Source organism: Brassica oleracea, chromosome C3, assembly GCF_000695525.1.
Source record: "Brassica oleracea var. oleracea cultivar TO1000 chromosome C3, BOL, whole genome shotgun sequence".
In the NCBI taxonomy this organism is placed as follows: domain Eukaryota; kingdom Viridiplantae; phylum Streptophyta; class Magnoliopsida; order Brassicales; family Brassicaceae; genus Brassica; species Brassica oleracea.
In genome coordinates this window covers 14,246,561-14,266,550 of record NC_027750.1, presented here as the reverse complement: position 1 = coordinate 14,266,550, position 19,990 = coordinate 14,246,561, and the positions used below count along the sequence as shown (strand labels likewise).

Genomic DNA, 19,990 nt, shown 5'->3' with positions numbered 1-19,990 from the left:
ATGAAGAACACGAAGTGATGAAGATATTTAAAGAGGAGGATGATGCGTATAAGAAGAAGTACACCCACTATCTCTTACTCTCTTTGTCTCGCTACCCTTCATTCATTTCCAGTTTCGAACGTTGTATCTCTGCTTGTTTTAGGTGCTTTTAGGGCAAATTATTAGTGCGTATATATGTTTTAGTAGACTCAATTATTAATGTTTTCATAGATAACAAAGTAATTTTTGTTTATGAAAGAAACTAAAATAAGCTAAATATACTGTGGAAAGCAACGTTTAAACTTCTTACTTTTAATTATAATTAAGTCCTTGTTATTATTATTATTTTCTTGTTTTCCAGTTTCACCATTCTATATATGTTTGTTTTTTGTGTGTTTTAGTAGATTCAATTATTAGTGTTTTCATAGGATAACAAGTTAACAACGTACGTAATGGTTGCTTACAAAAGAAACGATAACAAACTTACATTTTTAATTATAATTCTTTGCAATTTTTTTTTTTTTTTGTTTTAGTTAGACCAAAGTAGAAACCGATGCGAAGAAGATATATAACAGTACGTGTCACTTTAACGACAAAACAAGAATCGTTTCCCAAAACTTGTGAGAATTCTTTATCTTTCTTTTACCAAAAAAAAAATTCTTTATCTTTCGTGTCTTCTTTCGACTTCCTATATATATACACGGTCTAAATTCATTGTCACATAAATAAGGTTATAGCATCAGTAATTCAAAACAAGACATTTAAATGGAACCATGAAAAAGAAGTTCAAAACTCAATTATGTTAATTTCAAAATCTAATTAGAAGAAAAGGAAGAAAAAACCATTAAGCGTGGATTATTATAGGATTGGGCTACACATCTATAATTTTGTTTAATTTAATTAATTAATGAATTAATCAAAAATCACACTTGGTTTATCAATTATGGGAAAAGGGTGGCCCAGAAAGTTGAGAGAAGGAAAAAGGTGATCCAGGAAAAATTATGGTACTGAATTTTGAAAATGTGGCGACAAAGAAAGCTGAAAGAAAGGTAGTCAAACCAAAAAAATGAAAGAGACAAAGTAATATTCTCTATTAAAAACACCTGATGTATGTACAAATTTCAAAGAAGCAAAGCAATAGTATATCAGTCTGCACAAATATACGTATAACAAGTGAAGAAGTTAAAAATATGATTTTGTAAAAAAAAAAAAAAACATTACTAGTCATAAAATTTAGATTATGGCTAGTCTGGGAGTGGCATGACTAGTCATTTAGAAGAGAGAACAAAATCTAAACGCAGGGAGTTTGGTGTCTGAATGTGTCCTACAATTCTACTTCTATGCTGAAATTTGATGCCACGTCACTTCTGGCATGTGTGTACTTGGAAGATAGTTATTGACAAAATGTGAAAACCAGCTAATAATTAGCCTGTCTGCGTCCTCTGTGGTAAATTCAAAAGTCAGACCAGATCGTATTAGTACAATATTTTATTATAAAAGAGGATGATGCTTTTGATTAGCTAATAATTAATCCACGTGACGACTGAGCGAATCTATAATCTAGATTAAGGCGACTAAACAAAAAGATATACTCAATGTACTACGTAAGCGCAAATCACATTGATGATTGATGAATCAGTTGCAAAAGGTTAGAGAACTGCAATGTTGCCACGTTTATATTATTTACGTAGATGTTTCTCCGAGTGTTGTGTTTACCCATACCAAAAAGTATTAAAACATATTACATGATATATAGTTTCATAGTTCTTTTCTTTGACCCAAAAAAAAAGAAGTTTCACAATTAATTGTGTTTAAAATAATATTACTTAAAGAAAATTAATTTTTTTTTTTTGGTATCCGGAGCTTCGAGAAGATCCAATTAGCGTCAATGACTGTCCACTAGAACTTAGCCGGGGAACCTGCCAAAGCATCCTGGAGGGCTGGTGATCACCCTATATAAATCTCATCAGTGGCCACACATTAGCATGCTTCTCCGTATTGGGTTCGAAGATCCCTCAAGATAATCACCTCCCAGCGGCGTTCGAACCCATAACTTTCCAGGTTGAGTTTAACCGCTGTACCACTAACACGTAGTTAAATTATTAACATAATAAATTCAACATGACAAATAGTATGTAAAAGATGCATTGACATTGTATAAAACGTTATCAAATTGAAATAGAAAGTGCTTAATGCCGGTTGTTGATCGTTTCAGTTTGTTTTTTTCCACGTTTTGGGTTATTCACCAGGACTAGTTGGTGGGTCTTTTTAATGAATGTTGAGATATGCGTAATAATGAGAAAAATATCTAAGCCTATTTTTACTATATGTGATAAAAATGATTTATCTTTATACTTTTTTTTTATAAATGTGGATTGATCAAGTAATCCCCACTCCTTTCGAGTATATATTTCTAACACATGCAGAAAGATAAAAATGTTATATTTACTGTCAAGCAAGAAGATGTCAATGCTATTGGACAACTGATAGTTTGGAACCAAGTGCACCGTATACTCGGAGACGGAAATTTAAAAGGCCATCAAATTATTTATTGTGCTATTTGGACTTGATATGAGTCATCTTCCACAAATGGGATTAATCTGAGAGAGGACAATAAAACCATAATGAATAGAGGAAAATCATCAATTTACAGTTCACAGTAGATCCATGTTCATGATTTCCTGAAATGGCAACCCATTGGATTCCATATTCAACGGCTGTAAACGTCAGATGTTTGTACGTACATCTGACTCAAAACAATATCTATTGGAGATTGGTTACTATGATTTTTATGGGTTGCCTAAAATGGAGGTAGTTGGAGACAGAGGGAGGTCCTAGGTTTTTACCAACTATATAAGAAAAAAAAAATTGGCCAGTTTTTTCTTTTTAAAAATTCTGATATTGGTAATGGAGAATCGAACCGTGGTTGGACTTTGAAAGTCGTTTATCCAAAGATAAACCACTAAACCACTAGACAAAGACAAGTTTTATTCTTGTGCTGTCGAAATATAATTTTTATAGAAAGAAACTGAAAGCATGGACTTCCGGTCAAAGGGCCGGCTCTGGTTGGAGACAATTGGGCATGGACCGCTTTAGCAATGAGGCTGGAGAAAACCATTAAAATGCATACATAGTTCGAGTAAGTGAATGAAATACACAATTAAATAAACTTGGTGGTTTATAAAATAGCTGGTTCACAAGTTTATGTTAGCCAAACACTCTGTTGACATATCTATTGTTATCAACTAAATTTTCATGTTGTAGTGATTTTTTTTTTAACTCGGGATAATTATGCTATTACAACTATTAGAAATATTACAGATGATTCTACCGCCGACAATTCTACCTGCCGTATGAGGATTCACATCTGACTGCATCATCTGAGCCGCCCTATGAGATTCGCTTGACGGTACTATTTGCGTCATGCTGCAGATCTCTTGTAAGCTTTTTTCTTTTAATTCGCATAATTCCGTCTTTTCCGAGAATTGAAACCCAGATCTTTTGATGTAGAAGCATTAATGAACCCTTGGTCAAACCACTAGACCAAGGGGGCTTCCCTATGTTGTAGTGATTAGATAATGTTATATAATAGGAAATCAATAATTATTTTAACGTAACATTATTATTATTATTATTATTATTTTAAATAACATTATTTTCTATAAATCGCTTTAATATGAATTCAGAATATATAAGCTCACACACGATTTAGAAGTTGAAAGATAACTATAGATAGAATCATATAAAACAGAACAAAGCGTTAGTAATGAATTTTATAGTAGCAAACGATTGCCAAGAACAATAATAAGCTTTTGAAAAAAGGTTTTTTTGCTAAAAAAAATGTTCTTTTGCTAAAAAAAAGGTTTTTTTGCTCAAAAAAAAAGACAAGGTTTAAAACCAAAGTTTAGTAATTTTTAACAGGATTAATTTTCTGAACCATCAAATTTTGAATAGAAATTAAGGATATGTCATTGATTTTGAAGTTATTAACAAACTAACATTTGATTTGATGACAAAAAGAAAAAAAAAGCTAACATTTGAGCATCATTTGAATCGGTTATACCCTTTTTATTTGCAAGGAACCGGTAAAAGATAGAGAGTAGATGACGTCAAAGATGGAAGATATGGACAAGACTGAATCAGCATTATCCACTATCAAATTATACACAGCCAGCCACGTAACACATTAATTTACCTTATACATATTTATGGGGTGCAATAAAATGAGCGGATAAAAATATAAGATTTTGTTCGTTAAAATAATATAGGACTCAAAAAATACACAGTAACCGCATATGTTTTCACAGTGCTCGGAAAATACATAGAACACTTTTGCAATAAATGGTGTATTCAGTTTACTTCGCACAGTTAAACCAGATTGTTCTATATATCATCGAAATAATACAGCACGCAACTTTATTTCCACCCACCAAAATAATAAACCCTATTCCAATTCCACCCACCCTTAAATACTAAATCATAAACTCAAATATAAAACCTTAATCCAAATATAAATCTTAAACTCAAACAGAATGAACCAAATAAATAGTATATTTTATATTAGTAAAATTACGAAATATCTATGATTGCATAAAATAATTTAATGCCAAACTCAAACCATAATACTAAACATTCAACTCTAATCACTAAACCCTAAATCTAAATATAAAATCTTAATCCAAATATAAACCATAAATCCAAATAAAATAAAACCAAATAAATAGTATAGTATATATTGGTGAAATTATGAAATGTACAATACTTATATGGAAGAAGTTAATGTTAATCCCAACTTCAACTCTCACCTTTTTAATACTAAATGATAAACTCTAATCATTAAATCATAAATTCAAATATAAATCCTAAACCCAAATATCAAAATCTTTAAAAAATATATATTATGTAATATTATATTTATATAATATTAAACTATACAATATATACCATTCATTGTAATAATTTACATTTAAGATCTTTCCCAACACGTGCAATTATAATAGAACAACGAGCCATACACAAAATTCCAACCTTATATATATGAAAATACACTATTCCATTTACAAGAATACAGAAGTATATTGTATTACATGTATTCTTAAGTCTATTATATGCTATGCTACATGGAATCGGAAGCGGGGACGCGGAAACGGGAACACAAAGAAGCGTAGAGGCGAAAATTTTAAAATATTTAAGAAGCGGATACGTGTTGGAAGCGTTTATATATATATATTGAAGCACTAAATAAATAAAAATTTAAATAATAAAAATCCAACACATAATTTAAATACTGAAATTGTTAGTTTTCTATAGTAATATCTTAATCTACCAAACATAATACAAATATACTATATATAATATCTTAAGCAAAGTAGGTCAAGGTGTGGATAACGAAGAATCACAGTATATTTTACAGTAATTATAGAAAATATACACTGTACTCAAGCAAAGAAGGTCAACGTGTTAGATAATGAAATATAATTTTTTAGGACGCTATAGCGTGCAATTTTATTTTTTAATATTACGTTTAACACCTCTTTTTATAAGATTAGCTACAATTAAAAAAAATGGATAAGGAGGAGATGAAAGAATGGCAATAAAGATCAAATTACAGGTCATATACTAATAATGATTTTGATTACATACTAATATAACACTTGATCAAGGGCCCACTGGTTCAAACGCAGCGGTTGCGGTTGCAGGAGTTTGCGGATGCGGATGGTTGCGGTTTCTAGCGGTTTTAAGAAATTTGTATGATTGGTTATGCGGTTAGAAATTGATGCGTTTGCGGAATACTTATGACTGATTAACTACTAAATACACCAGCGGTTAAATAATAAATTAACAATATTTACATTTTATATAATTATAAAAATATCAAAAATCATAATATTATAATATATATGAAAATCATATTTAGAAAGTTATAGTTTTAAATGTTTAAAAATTATAGAAAATATTTTTATTTTGAAATTTTATAATATTAATTAAAATATAATAGACATATTTTATTATTTTTATAATTCCAATTTAATTTTTTTATTGAATATTTTTATTTTTGTATTTATATCGTTTTTGAGAAAAAGAAAAAAAAATTATTCTCCCGCAACCGTCCGCAAAAGCAAACGCTAACTGGAACCAGCTTTTGATTTTAAAAAGTTTGCAGCGATTTATAGGAGTTTGTATGATTGTTTTGAAACGCTGTTAAGCGCTAGACACGACAGCTGGGCCAGCACCTGAAGTGGATTAAGATGGAACAAGTTTTTCTGAAGGCATGACCTATCACCTTCGCGTGAGACGGGGCTTCCTTAGAGTGGACAGAGACTGATCAGGGACAAAGAGTAAATTTGAAAAGAATGTATTGTCGATTGGCCAACAGTATCAGTTCAATCTGGCATTTCATCCGTAAAAATTTTGGTAGCGGAAAAAACAGTCATGTCCTAAATAGAAGTTGACTTATTTTATTTCCCTTCTTTACTTTCTTTACTAAACAGCAAAGTTTACCAGCACCATAAAGAAGAGATCCATCTAGATTCCATTCTCTCTCTCCTCTCAATTGTCACTCTTTCTTTCTCCTCACAATCCCTTGTGTGTCGGTGATCAGATCTCCTGACGAAAACGTGCGCTTAAAGCAATGCTGTTGTCACTCTGCTTTCACCAATTGGTCGAGAGAGAGAGAAGGTGAGATATTATTGTGAAAAAATCTTCTGTTTATTCGATCCAATTATATATCAAAACAATGGCTTACGGTGAGATATTATTGATATGTGATTGTTGCGGTTAATCCTTTGTTTACCGTTTTGGGCAATTCTGATATTCTGTTTGTGAGTTTATATTTTTGTTGTGATGAACGTTACAAGTGTGTCTAACTACTACAACGCATGACGATGTTGTAACTCATTGCAAGGTAGCGAGTTTTATTTTGTTTGTTCAGGTTTTTTCACATTTGCCTAGATGCTTCTTTAGCCGTCCCTTTTAGCATCAGCTTTTTATCTGCTCTGATTAATCTCAACCTTCTGCATCATATTTTATTCTTGTGTGTAACTTTGCGTGAGTTTTGAGCTCCAAAGCATCAATTTCTTTATTAGCAATGGCAGTTCTGACTTTATGTCTGATTATTTCCCTTCTGTCAGTTGTCTGAATCTTTTAACACGTGTCTGAAATTTTATGTGTTGGTCCATTGTGCTTTGTAGCTCATATGGCATTGTTTGGTGGATCAATTCAATTCAACTATGAGGTTTTGCTTTCCTTAGGTTAATGTTGGGAACTTTTAAGGTGGTTTATAATGTGTTTCTCTTGACAAGGATTAAAGAGTAGGTTGATTGAGAAAAAAAATGAAGTTTGTAATAACCTCGTTGAGCAATAGCTTTCACACATACTAGTAGTAGTTCAGAAGGTTCGTGAAGTATTATTGTAGCAATCTATGTGTCCTGATTTTCTAAAACCTATCTTTAACAGAATAATCTGGAGATGGAGTTCTTCTCTGACTACGGCGACGCCACCAGATTCAAAATCCAAGAAAGAATCGGAAAAGGCAGCTACGGAGTTGTTTGCTCGGCCGTTGACACTCTAACAGGTGAGAAAGTTGCCATAAAGAAAATACACGATATCTTCGAGCATATATCCGATGCTGCGAGGATTCTCCGCGAGATAAAGCTGCTCAGACTCCTAAGGCATCCGGATATAGTTGAGATCAAGCACATCATGCTTCCTCCTTCGAGAAGAGAGTTCAAAGATATATACGTTGTGTTTGAGCTCATGGAGTCTGATCTTCATCAAGTCATTAAAGCCAATGATGATTTGACAAGAGAGCATTACCAGTTTTTCCTTTATCAGTTATTGCGTGCACTCAAGTACATTCACACAGGTAATCCATTTCTCTTGTTCTGTGACTTTAGTCTTCTCATCTTTGAATCTCTCTCTGTGTCTGTGTAAAACTCATGGACCTCCTCGGTTGTTATGCAGCTAATGTTTACCATCGAGATCTGAAGCCAAAGAACATATTGGCAAATGCAAACTGTAAACTTAAGATTTGTGATTTTGGGTTGGCAAGAGTTGCATTCAATGATACTCCCACAACAATCATCTGGACAGTGAGTTGCAAAATTTAGCACTTTAAGAGTCCTTTTTATTCTCTTAACAGGATCTGATACTCTCTTCAATCTTATTTTCTATGATATTTACAGGACTATGTTGCTACAAGATGGTATAGAGCTCCAGAGCTTTGTGGATCTTTCTACTCAAAGGTGTTTTATTGATTCTCTATAAAGCATCTTTTGATTACTGGGAGCTAACTTTCGGTAGATGTAGCTTTTTGTAGTATACACCAGCAATTGACATATGGAGTATAGGCTGCATTTTTGCGGAAGTGTTGATGGGAAAACCACTTTTCCCTGGAAAGAATGTGGTTCACCAACTGGATCTAATGACTGATCTGCTAGGAACACCTTCCCTGGACACCATCTCCCGGGTACTGATCTTCTTCTTCTTTAACTGAGTGTATTGAGTTTATGCAAAAATCTTAAAAGCAATATGATACAGGTAAGGAATGAGAAGGCAAGGAGGTACTTAACAAGCATGAGGAAAAAGCCACCCATTCCTTTTACTCAGAAATTTCCAAACGCAGATCCTTTGTCTCTGAAGTTGCTTGAGAGGCTTCTTGCTTTTGATCCCAAAGACCGTCCAACTGCTCAAGAGGTTGCTTTTAACATCTACTACAAGTTTCAGCTTTCTAGTTCTTTTGAGATGACACACTAAACTGCTTTTTTCTTCTTCTAATACTTGCATATCATTAGGCACTTGCTGATCCATATTTCAAGGGATTGGCGAAAGTGGAGAGGGAGCCTTCATGTCAACCCATCACTAAGATGGAATTTGAGTTCGAGAGAAGAAAAGTGACTAAAGAGGATATCAGAGAGCTAATATCCAGGGAGATACTTGAGTACCATCCTCAGCTGCTAAAAGATCACATGAACGGCGCTGATAAAACTAACTTTCTCTATCCAAGGTCTTAATATCTGTGATTGCATATCTGAACCAGCATTGTCTTACATCCAGTCTCTGACATTGGTTTATACTGTTATGCAGTGCTGTTGATCAGTTCAGGAGACAGTTTGCGCATCTTGAAGAAAACAGCGGGAAAACTGGCCCTGTGGCACCTCTAGAAAGGAAACATGCCTCTCTTCCCAGGTAAGACCTACCATGTTGGTAACTGGAACGCATAATATCGTTCTGACTCTGTGTTTGTATGCTTTCAGATCTACAGTTATACACTCAACCGCAGTTGCAAGAGGTGGGCAACCAAAACTTATGAATAACACAAACACATTGAACCCTGAAACTACTCAAAACATTCCTCTTAATCAATACACAACATCACAAGCACCTCAAAGAAACCTCTCAGGTACCAAACCAATCACATTCATGGGCCCGGTGGCGCCTTATGACAATGGCAGAACCAGCAGAGAAGCATATGACCCGAGATCATTAATCCGCAGCACTGCTCTTCCCTTTCCACAACAGTCTGCTGCAGCAACCGTGGGAAAGCAACAAGAGAGGAGAACAACAACCATGGAGTCTGAGAAGCAGGCAAGACAGATATCTCAGTACAATAGATACTCTCCAGACGTCGCCATCAACATAGATAACAACCCGTTTATCTTGTCTCGAACCGGATTGCACAAGGCTGAAAACAGGAGTGACCGGATCATAATCGATACAAATCTTTTACAGGCGACCGCTGGAATAGGAGTTGCAGCGGCTGCAGCTGCTCCTGGTGGTTCTGCTCACCGGAAAGTTGGAGCTGTTCGGTACGGCATGTCAAACATGTACTAAAGCGGGCCTTGTTCACACAGAACATAGTATGTTCCAACTTCTGCCATTAAAGAAGGAAATTTGCCTTCCACACAGCAAAATTGTTTTGATTTTTTTATTATAAATGTTGATCCATTCAATTTCTGACAGATAAATAAATGGATGTTAAATAATCGTGGCATATAGAAACGACAGGCAAGGTTCTGATGTTCTCACGTTTAGAGAACTGCTGGCTACAGAAGATGTAGCAGAGTTTACTGTGGATGCGCATGATGATGATGATGGCACAACCAACACATGTGGTAGTAAGAGCCCATACTACACAGAAATCACTTTGTTCTTTCTAATATCACGATAGAAATAGAAAGCAATAGAAAGCTGCATTTGTCACTTCATCTTTAAGAAAACAATTCGTGTATATATTTCCTTATAAACAGTATAGTTCTCTTGTTTGTTCTTAAACATGTTCCCTTCCAAAGTAATAACAAATTCAAGTAATAAGATACGTAGTATTGTGGTTTAAAATTTGTTAGAGAATCTCCGATAGTTACTTCATTTTTTTTTTCAAAATGAGGAAAATGAGGTAAACTCAAAATTAGTTTATATTTTGCTCTAATGGTTTCCATTAAAAAATATTTTAAATATTTATATTATTACTAATTATTATTAATTTTAAAATTCTTACTATTATTTTACAAAACATACAAATTTTACCCAAATAGAATTTTATTTGAACTAAATCTTCAATATAAACATAAGTTTAGTTTCTAAAAAGGATATAATGATTGATATAAACTTATAATTACATTACTAAAGTACTAACATTTTTTTTTAAAGTATAAAACATAAATATTAAATCTTTTTAGATATTAAACATAATTATATAAAAATTTAAGAGCTAATTTATAAATAGAAAAGCTTAATATCAAAATGAGTTTGTGAATAGTATTCTCTCGGATTTGAGAGAACATTATTCATAAACTCATTTTTTTTTCAAAACTGATGCATTATTAGAAAATGTTTTCCCTCAGAATAAAAGACCATTAAAAATGGTCGTATGCAACCTTACCATTTAATTTTAAGCAGGTGGTGTGATTGCTTAAGATCTCTAGCCATAAATTGTAGTAACCTCTTTTCATATTGAAGAAGTTTGTGGTTTCACAAAATAGAAATGTGATCTCTAAGAGCTCTGTTCTTTTTCTTTAGAATCTCTTATTATTTTTTGTTTGAATGTTTTGCAGCAAAAATATATGTAAGAAAATTCGGGTTATATACAACCAATTTTTGATAATCTAGTGAAAAGAAGAGAACTTAAGACAAGTCGTAAACCCCGTTAGTTTTAAATTTGAATCATATTAGAAACTAATATATCCATATTAGAAAAAAAATCATATTAGAAACTAAGTTATTCTTTTTATTAACCTGGGGTATCCCGAGCCTATGGAAAGGTCCAGACTAATTCTCAAGTGGAGGTTCAGTCCATGGATAGACATTTTTTCTGGATATTCAAATGGATCGAAAACAATAGCCCATATCCATGTTAGATATCCAGGAAGAATGTGACTTAGTTTCGTATAGCAGGTGAATCAAATTTGAAACGCGTTGGCATCCCAAACCTTTCTCCTTGCCACTTGACCGAAGTGCTCCCGGACAACTAAGTTATTACTAATTGGTCAGAATATAAAATCATGTTTTAGGTCTTATTAAAAAATTTGAAATCAAACGATTCCTCAGTATCGACTTTTTTTTTGAACTACCTTTCAGTATCAACTTTTTGAAAGAATTAGTTGGGTCTCAGTTCAAATACCATCGATTAATCAGAAAATTTACACGTATGCTTCAAATTATATATCCCACTCCCACTGCACAACCAAATGTGGATAAGAAAGGAGACAAATAACGTTCGCGGTGGGACCACAATGTTGTAAGCGTTGTCCTAGAGATCACCCATCATGATGGGTCCACAGGCTTGGCCCATATCTCCAGCCTTAGAGAAAAACTTTCCTCGACCAATATAATTGTATTTTGTATTTGCTAAAACAAACCATTCCCTATCGCTTCTTCGTTCCTCTCCTTCCTCATCTCTAAAAGACATCTTGTCTTGTCTTAACCAAAACCCGTCACAGTTTCGGTGTTAGTTTGTAACAACAAATATGGCACTAGCAATAAGCAAGAATATTTAGTTTTTCCTTTTGATCATTAAAAAGAATTTGAAACTCTTGAAAAAGCTAGAGAAAAGATACTAAACGACATGGAATGGGATTGATTATTCCAAGATGAATGTGAAAGATGTCTGAGAAGAAAAAAGCTGAAATTGAATTTCTCAACAGTGTGTTATTTTTGTAACATATTTAATGTAAATTGAAATACATAAATAAATAGATACTAGAATTGGGTAAGTGTCAGTTTGGTAGATGGTGAAGTGAGAAAGGCACCCGATTCTTGTAAATCTCAATCCCGAGAAACCAAACCCCTCTTCGTCCCCTCCTTGGAAACATTTTCCTATTTTCTTTTGTTTTCTTTACATATTCTTAAAAATATATAAACACTCTCAATAAAGCCTTAAATTTTTTTTAATCGAGTTATGTATTTTCTCAAACAATGAAATCATAGTCTACTACTATCTAAAATCCATAATCAACATTATATTTTTTTTATTGACCAAATGCAACCTTTATAAAAAAAATTACTAATCGATGTATTTATATGAACAATTCGTGCTAATATGTCTGTCATTTTGGTTATTTTTTTATTAAAACATGCGAAATCATAAATTAATGAATTGTCTCAATTCCTTTTTAGATTTGAAATTGGCATACGTTATTTTAACTTGATTGTCTCTTTTTCTTGTTATTGACGGATTCTAATGAAACGATTATTGAATATTTCAGAGTTTCAAGAAAAATATTAAAGACATTGGTAGTGGAGGACCCACGGGAGTGACATGTGGCCACCATGCCCGATATAATCTCATGAGCAAGTAATAGATGAGATAGATCCCCATTGTACGAACCACTTCACTATCTCTTACTAGAGTAGGAGTATCCATTAGATCTCGTTCTCATCCATCGAGATATGTATACAGACATACAATTACAGTATGTATTAATGTACCATTGGGTGTGTATAGAGAGGGGCACATGGGGATGGGTCTTTCAAGAGATTATCATGTGAGAGCACATGTGCTCTCTCTCACATTTTCCTTCTCTTTGGGCTTTCGTGTAGGTCCCCTCTTCTTCACTCCCTTGTTCCTATGCACATGCAGCACTGGGTCATTCTCCTTATCTCCACGCGCGTTGTCTTTTCTTTACACTAATGTCTCGTTCCGTACTGGTTACATCAACTCACTATAGGGTTAGGATTTGTCGTCGTCTAACTTATGTGTTTGAAGTTAAAATAATATTTCCTCTTCTAACTTTAGAACTAATAGTCTTTATCTTTTGTTAGAATTTGCAAATGGTAAAATAGAAGATCAACCTTTTACATGTATAAGTATATAATATTCTTTCTTTACAAATATTCGTTTATTTGGACTTATTACATTCATATGCAAAAAAAAAAACGCTTTACTATTACTTAACCGGCCTGTAGTAACAACACATACAATATTCAGTAATTGCTGAGTCATTACTAGATTAATACCTCGCTCTTCATAAAAACAAAACCCAATTTAGATGTGAGCATGATCTACTTAAGTGAGTGCGTGGCCACTATTGTCTAAACAAGTCGACATGGCACGTGAAAAACCAAGTCTCTTTTTCAAGATCCAATTCTATGTTACACAAGCGAGAAATAAAAAGAAATACACAACCCGTATAACACGAGGATAATATAATATAGAAAAACGTACAACTGGACCCAGCTTTGATGGCAATATTAACAATTTCTCATTACTAAGTATAGTTTTTTTTTAATAAATAAAAACTAAATATAGGGTTTTTGACATCGTATCTTTAGTCTAACCATACTGAAATTCGTTCCTAACCAACCATTGCACTAAACTATGCAAGAAATGTAACTAGGAGGGTCAGAGACCAGACAAACCCAACACTAAACCGATAGTATTGTCTTTATTCTCTAATTAAACTCAGCTTGTTTATTTACTTAAAAACAAATCAGTTCATTACAAACCAAAGTACAATGTATTGAACTGGGCAACTGGCCTAAAAAACTACAGTAGCCATTTTGTCCACTAAATCTATATATACACACACATTCACACATGCACTTTCCTCACTTATCATTATTCTCTCAAGCATTTCACTCCTCTCTCTCTCTCTCACACACACACAATGGAGAAAACTCTAGCAACTTCCGACAACACTAGATCTATTTCGGTGTTGTCCTCAGCCGCCGTGAAATCACGCGACGCTGGTTTCGAGCGCAGAACCAAACGGAGATTGTCGCAGACCAAGGCAAGCGTGTGTGTGTCCGGTGAAGAAGAAGATGATGAAGAAGAAGAGCTAAAGGAGAAGATTGAGGCATTACAGAGGATTATTCCCGGAGGAACGGCGCTTGGTGTGGACGCGCTCTTCGAAGAGACAGCTGGTTACATAATGTCTCTACAATGTCAGATCAAAACCATTAAAGTCCTCACTTCATTTATCCAACGCTTAGATAAACAAGATATGAAGTTCGGAGGTTGAAAGATGATGATGGATGACACCAAGATTTTCCTTCTTTTCTTTAGAATTTTCTTTTAAAAATTCAGTCAGTTTTTATTTTATTTTTAACTCTTCCTTTTAAATATGGCTTTTTAGCTTTAATATATGGGGAAAGAGATCTCAACATTTTTTTTCTTCAGAATCTTTTTCTTTAGCAAGACTTAAAATCTTTTAATTTTAGAGTTATGATTTTTTTATGAGAAGTGTTGAATGCAATATATTACGTGGTAGTATATAACAATATCGAAAATAACTAATAATGTAGAGAGTGTAGTTATAAAACTTTAATGTTTAGTTGGCAGCCATATGGAAATTAAATTGGATCATGAGGTAGCACTTGCATTTTGAGATTTGGCATTAATGATATTGAGCAAGCTCATGTTACGTGGTAATGTGTCCTATTTTTATTTTAGATGAGCTCATTTCACATGCACATGAACAAAGAATTCCATTGTCGGTCGATATTTTTAAGCTTACTATGAACTTACTGGATTTAAGATCCGAGGTCAAAACTGTCTAAGAACTTAGTTCATATTAGTATTTCTTGTGCATACAATCAATGTTCAAGAAACGGTAACTAAACGCTTCGTAAAAGAGGACCAGCGACAGATTATTCAGAGCTTAAGTGTGACTCATGTGTCTAACAATTATTGATTTATTTTATATATGTATATCACATTTATATAAGATATTTAGTTTTTGAGTTTAACTATAAAATTACTCTGAGGGAATATCAAAATTACATATACAAAACAAAATGAATTAGACAAATTTATGGATTTATACTAACATTTGATTTAACATATTTATATTAATTTAGATTGACTTAAATCAATTTAAACTGATTAATACCGATTTAAAATGATTTATACCAATTTGACTCATATAAATTGGATTTTAAAAAATTCATTTCGGCTAAGACTTATTTGATGCTGCATATACCGATTTTTAGAACAATGCCTATAATACAAGACAATCTATTTAGTCATATATAACTTAATTTCTTTCTCTTTTGTGTTAAACCTTAAAACAAACATGGCTTTAGAATATTGTACTCATCTAGCTGACATTAAATGAAGTTGTCATAAATATCAAAGAAATTCTCTCAGATAACTATTTTTAAGTTTTTGTTACAAAAATAACTCTCAAGAAAGAAAATGACCAAAATAGCTCATTTTTTATTTGAAATTTTTAATTTTTATTTTTTTTAATTTAGAACCCTATCTCAAAACTCCATCCCTTAACTCTAAACTCTAAGTCTAGATTAGTTAACCCTATGGTAAAAATATATTTTTATCTATTAATAAAACTTATTTTGATCATTTTCTTCATTAAAAGCTATTTTTGTAACAAAAACTAAAAAAAAAAGTCATCCTAGGGAATTTTTCTAAATATATTAATGTAACTATTGTTTAAACTCTTAAAACTCTTATAAATAATAGATATTTATAGTAAATTGTAAATCATATAAAACCACAGAATAAATTGTACATCAAGGCATCTCTAATGGTTTACATCAATTTAAAAAAAAAAAATTAATGAGTTTTTGTTTCACTCCAATTTACTTTTCTTTTTCCTCAAAATGAATATTATAACTATATTATATTAATTAATATTTACTATTAATTAATTCTAATAATGCTTTTTATTTAAAAAAACTTACAAATTTTACCCAATTTTTATCTATATCATTATTATATATATAAAGACTAAACACACATATTATAAATATTTTTAAATACAAGACAAAATTATATAAAAGTTTAGAGATTAATTTGCAAATCGAAAAGTCTAAAACTAAAATGATGTTGGGAATAATATTCCCTCTGATTATCTCAAAATGATGCACAATTAGAAAGATAATAAAGTAAATACCATGGAACAGAATTTGAAGAGTAGTTAAGACCCCAAAAAAAAGGAATGGCTGATTACCAAGAAAGAAGATGTTTCGTTGTGGAAACAAGATATCAACCTTATAGCAGAGCATAAGAGAAACACATCAGAGAACAAACCTCTGTTTCACTATAATCAAATATAAATGAACCGATGAGTTGAGATGAAGAGCCTTTCATTGTTAAGCAGATTGGTTTGTTTTCTGTTTACACTATGTGTGCCATGAAGCTCTGTTACACTTTGGAGTGCTGACATCTGAGAACTGAACCATATAAGCTCTGTTTCACTCATTTGACTGCTGCCATGACATGTAATTCCTCCTTTGGTTGCTTTGTTTCAGTAAAAGCGTGTTTTCGTTGCATTGTAACAGGAGATCATGGTGTGAGAAATGCATGAATATGAATATGACACTGTATACTAAAAGCCTACATTCAACATGAAGTTACTATATTATATTCAACATCTCTTAATCTTTTAATCACTGGTAAATTAACTAATTAGTCGAATTGGTTGTTAATTTATTTTCCAAAAACCACTCTCACAGATTCTCAAGCGCATACTCTCTTTTGACCATTCTAGGTATTCTGGCTACTTCCAAGCTTCCCCCTAACCTCTCTCACACTCTTCCTCTAGTTTCCGAATCGTTTGTTTTCTAATTTCTTCATATAAACTATTGTTGTGAGATTTCTCAAACAGAGCAATAAGTAGAAAGCAACATCTCAATCACCATAATTGCAGAATCTTTAAAGATTTATTGTTGCTTATCCTCAAGCAACAAAAGTTCGAAACTTGAAGCACGCATGCAAACGATACACTTGAATAAATATGATCAGAAAAGAATGTCATAGGTTATATTACATGTTTTCTTTTGGTGGCTGTATTTCTTGAAGTTGAAGGAGCAACCTCAGGAAGGCTGTTCCTCTTTGGAGGTAGTTTTCCTTCACCATAAGAGTTGCTTCGTGAAGTTGAAGGAGCAGACCCAGTAAGGCTGTTGATCCTCTTCGGAGGTAGATTCCCTTCACCATAAGAGTTGCTTCTTGAAGTTGAAGGAGCAGCCCCAAGAAGGCATTTGATCCTCTTTGGAGGTAGATTCCCTTCACCACTTCTTGAAGTCGAAGGCGCAGTCGAGGATAGGCCGGTCCTCTTTGGAGCAGAAATACTAGACAAGACATAGTTTGGTCAATGGAGTTAGAGAGCCGATCAACGGTTTAGAGGATCAATAGATAAAGTCATAGGGGTATTTGTAAGAGATCATATTGTGTCTACCTGAAAGGCTTCTGGGTTGTGTTCCTTTTAACTGCAGTGAGATTTTTCACTTGTTCGCCACAAGAGTTGCTTCTTGATGTTGAAGGCAGGTTTGCTGATAAGCCGGTTCTCTTTGAAGCAGAACTACTAGACAATGCAGAGTTTGGTTAACAAAGTAAGAGACCGGATCATTGGTTTAGGCGAAAACGAGTGCGGATCTATAGATAGAGACTGTTGTTACCTGAAACCCTTCTGAATCGTGTTCCTCTTAATTGCAGTGAGATTCTTCACTTCTTGACTGTAATCAAGAAAATGATTAATACAAGACTTGGTAAGCCTTGTGATTGTACATTGTAAAGGTGAAGGATCTGTTTAACCTCTTTAAAACATCTAGTTTGGCCTTCTTCATGATGTTGCTCTTGACATTCGAAAGATTGTAACTTGTTCCACTATTACCTGCAGATAAACCGTTCCACAGAAGACCATTTTGAGTACAAAACGCAAGAATGGTGAAACCGATTCATGAATGAAGCATACTGTTTTTGGACCAGATGAATCAAAAGAATCACACAGAGATTATTACCCCAGAAAGGTTTTTTCACTGGAGGAGCTTTTGCGCAGAGCTTAGTTTGACGACTTTGTTTCCCTGACAATATATTTTCGTTAAGAACATGCTATCAAATGGCCATAATAGAAAATCAATTTTGCAAGAGATCGTACTTGCGTCTTCATTCTTGTAGCGTTGCTTAAGTCGATCAACAGCTTCCTTCTCATCTTCTTCCACAACTTTCAACTTTGCCTGGATACATACACCCACAATGGCTATTATATCTTTTAAGCACTTAAACGCTTCTATATCTAATCACATCAAGAGTTGATGATGAAACAAAAACCAACCTCATATAACTCTCTCCACTTGAAACTGACTTTACTCCGCTCCATCTTCTCCATGACAAAACTCAAGTTCTTAGCACCATACTGCTTCTCATAGAACCTCTTCCATAACTCATTAGTCACAGGACTAAGATCAGTATCCTAACAAAACAAAAACAACACATAACTTAAAGATAGGAAACCATCAAACAACATACAGTTAAATCAATCTTACCTGAGTGGAATCCTCTATATGCATGAGCTGTTCCAACGTACAGTGCTGCAGGATCTTCTCAAGGAGCTGAAAATCAACGCCACCAACGTACCCAATGTAGCGTACATTATCAATAGCTAACCTAACGCATAGATCAACAAGCGAAGGTGGTTTCTTGGAGAGCCTCTCAAGCAACATATCAGCTTCTCTTTCCAAATTCTACAATCAACGAAAAAGACAAAACACTTTCAATTTGATCCCATCAATATAGAAAGGTCTCAGCTTGATGATAAAAAAAAAGATAAACTTTAATAAACAATCCAAATCACTAGATTCAAAGATATGATTTGATCCATCAATTTCGAATTTAGCAATCCAATTCCAAATCGAAAACAGTAGATGCGTTACAAGAGAGGCGAATCGAAGACTGACCCACGAAGGAAACAGGTCCAGATACTCTCTTCGGCGATCGGAGAGACGTTTCCTCTTCCCCGTAGAAGAAGATGGATAATCGTTAACGATGAAGCCTTTTTGTGTTGACAAAATAAAATTCTAGAATAACGCGATTTTCTAAACTCGCGTTTTAAAATCACGACTGTGTTCCTAAAATTGCGTTTTACAATCACGACTATGGGTCGCGTTAGGAGTGTGGGTCTTTTGCGAATTTGGGTGATACGATGTCGTTGTCATAGTCTTCTGCGAAGCGGATTCCGCGATACGACGTCGTCTCATAGTTTTAGTTTCTTTTATAGTCTAAATTATATTGGTCAGAGATTGCAAGGCCATTTGCCTATAAGAGAGGACCAATACGAAAACGATGTTTCAAATCTGATAAAGCAGGCAAGCCAAGTAGTCTTGGATGGTTTACCCTAGTGTTCCAAAATAATAATATTAGTAATAATATCGGTCAGACTGTTGTTGAAAATTACCTAAGCACATGTTATATATTTTTTATTAATTTAATTTATCAGAATATACATAAAGACGAGATACTCGTATCAAAATTAAAAACGAAAACATTTTGTAACAAATGTTATTTAGAACTATTTTAGATTTTGAAGGAATATATAAATCTGATTTATCTGATATTAAATTTAGGGAAGATATTAGACAGGGGACTTATCCAAAATTATACTAAATAAATATCCTATTCTATATATATGTATTCTACAAAGACTTTCACAATAAGAGGCATTATTCATCTAATCAGGATACACAAGAACTGGTTGAAGTTTTGGATCGCTAACGCCATGGATACATCACCATATGAAGACAGAGTGAAAGTGTTATTTCGAGTAATGGCTGTGTTAAC

General features: G+C 33.4%; 3 protein-coding genes across 4 annotated transcripts; 2 read left to right on the top strand and 1 right to left on the bottom strand.

The window, feature by feature from the left end:
* The first annotated feature begins 6,534 nt into the window (after positions 1-6,534).
* Positions 6,535-10,241, top strand: LOC106329298 (mitogen-activated protein kinase 20-like). The gene is made up of 10 exons (XM_013767935.1): positions 6,535-6,657; positions 7,435-7,843; positions 7,942-8,069; positions 8,163-8,222; positions 8,297-8,446; positions 8,518-8,673; positions 8,772-8,983; positions 9,064-9,165; positions 9,234-9,836; positions 9,940-10,241. Exons 2-9 carry the CDS (start codon positions 7,447-7,449, stop codon positions 9,808-9,810), a joined length of 1,782 nt encoding a protein of 593 aa, XP_013623389.1. The 5' UTR covers positions 6,535-6,657; positions 7,435-7,446; the 3' UTR covers positions 9,811-9,836; positions 9,940-10,241.
* A 3,749-nt stretch (positions 10,242-13,990) lies between these two features.
* Positions 13,991-14,646, top strand: LOC106332544 (transcription factor PAR1-like). Its single transcript, XM_013771011.1, has one exon. The coding sequence runs from the start codon at positions 14,082-14,084 to the stop codon at positions 14,433-14,435; it is 354 nt and encodes a 117-aa protein (XP_013626465.1). The 5' UTR covers positions 13,991-14,081; the 3' UTR covers positions 14,436-14,646.
* Positions 14,647-17,069: 2,423 nt separating this feature from the next.
* On the bottom strand, positions 17,070-19,228 carry LOC106331396 (transcription elongation factor B polypeptide 3). Of its 2 annotated transcripts, none has more exons than XM_013769740.1 (9): positions 19,111-19,228; positions 18,700-18,897; positions 18,489-18,626; positions 18,312-18,390; positions 18,175-18,237; positions 17,969-18,047; positions 17,833-17,889; positions 17,613-17,738; positions 17,070-17,505 (listed from the first exon to the last, which is right to left on the bottom strand). In XM_013769740.1, the coding sequence occupies exons 2-9, from the start codon at positions 18,874-18,876 to the stop codon at positions 17,196-17,198; spliced, it is 1,029 nt and encodes a 342-aa protein (XP_013625194.1). In that variant the 5' UTR covers positions 18,877-18,897; positions 19,111-19,228; the 3' UTR covers positions 17,070-17,195. The 2 variants fall into 2 exon arrangements, with proteins under 2 accessions (XP_013625194.1, XP_013625195.1); XM_013769741.1 differs by having other exon boundaries at positions 17,613-17,735; positions 19,111-19,199.
* Between the last annotated feature and the right edge of the window lie 762 nt (positions 19,229-19,990).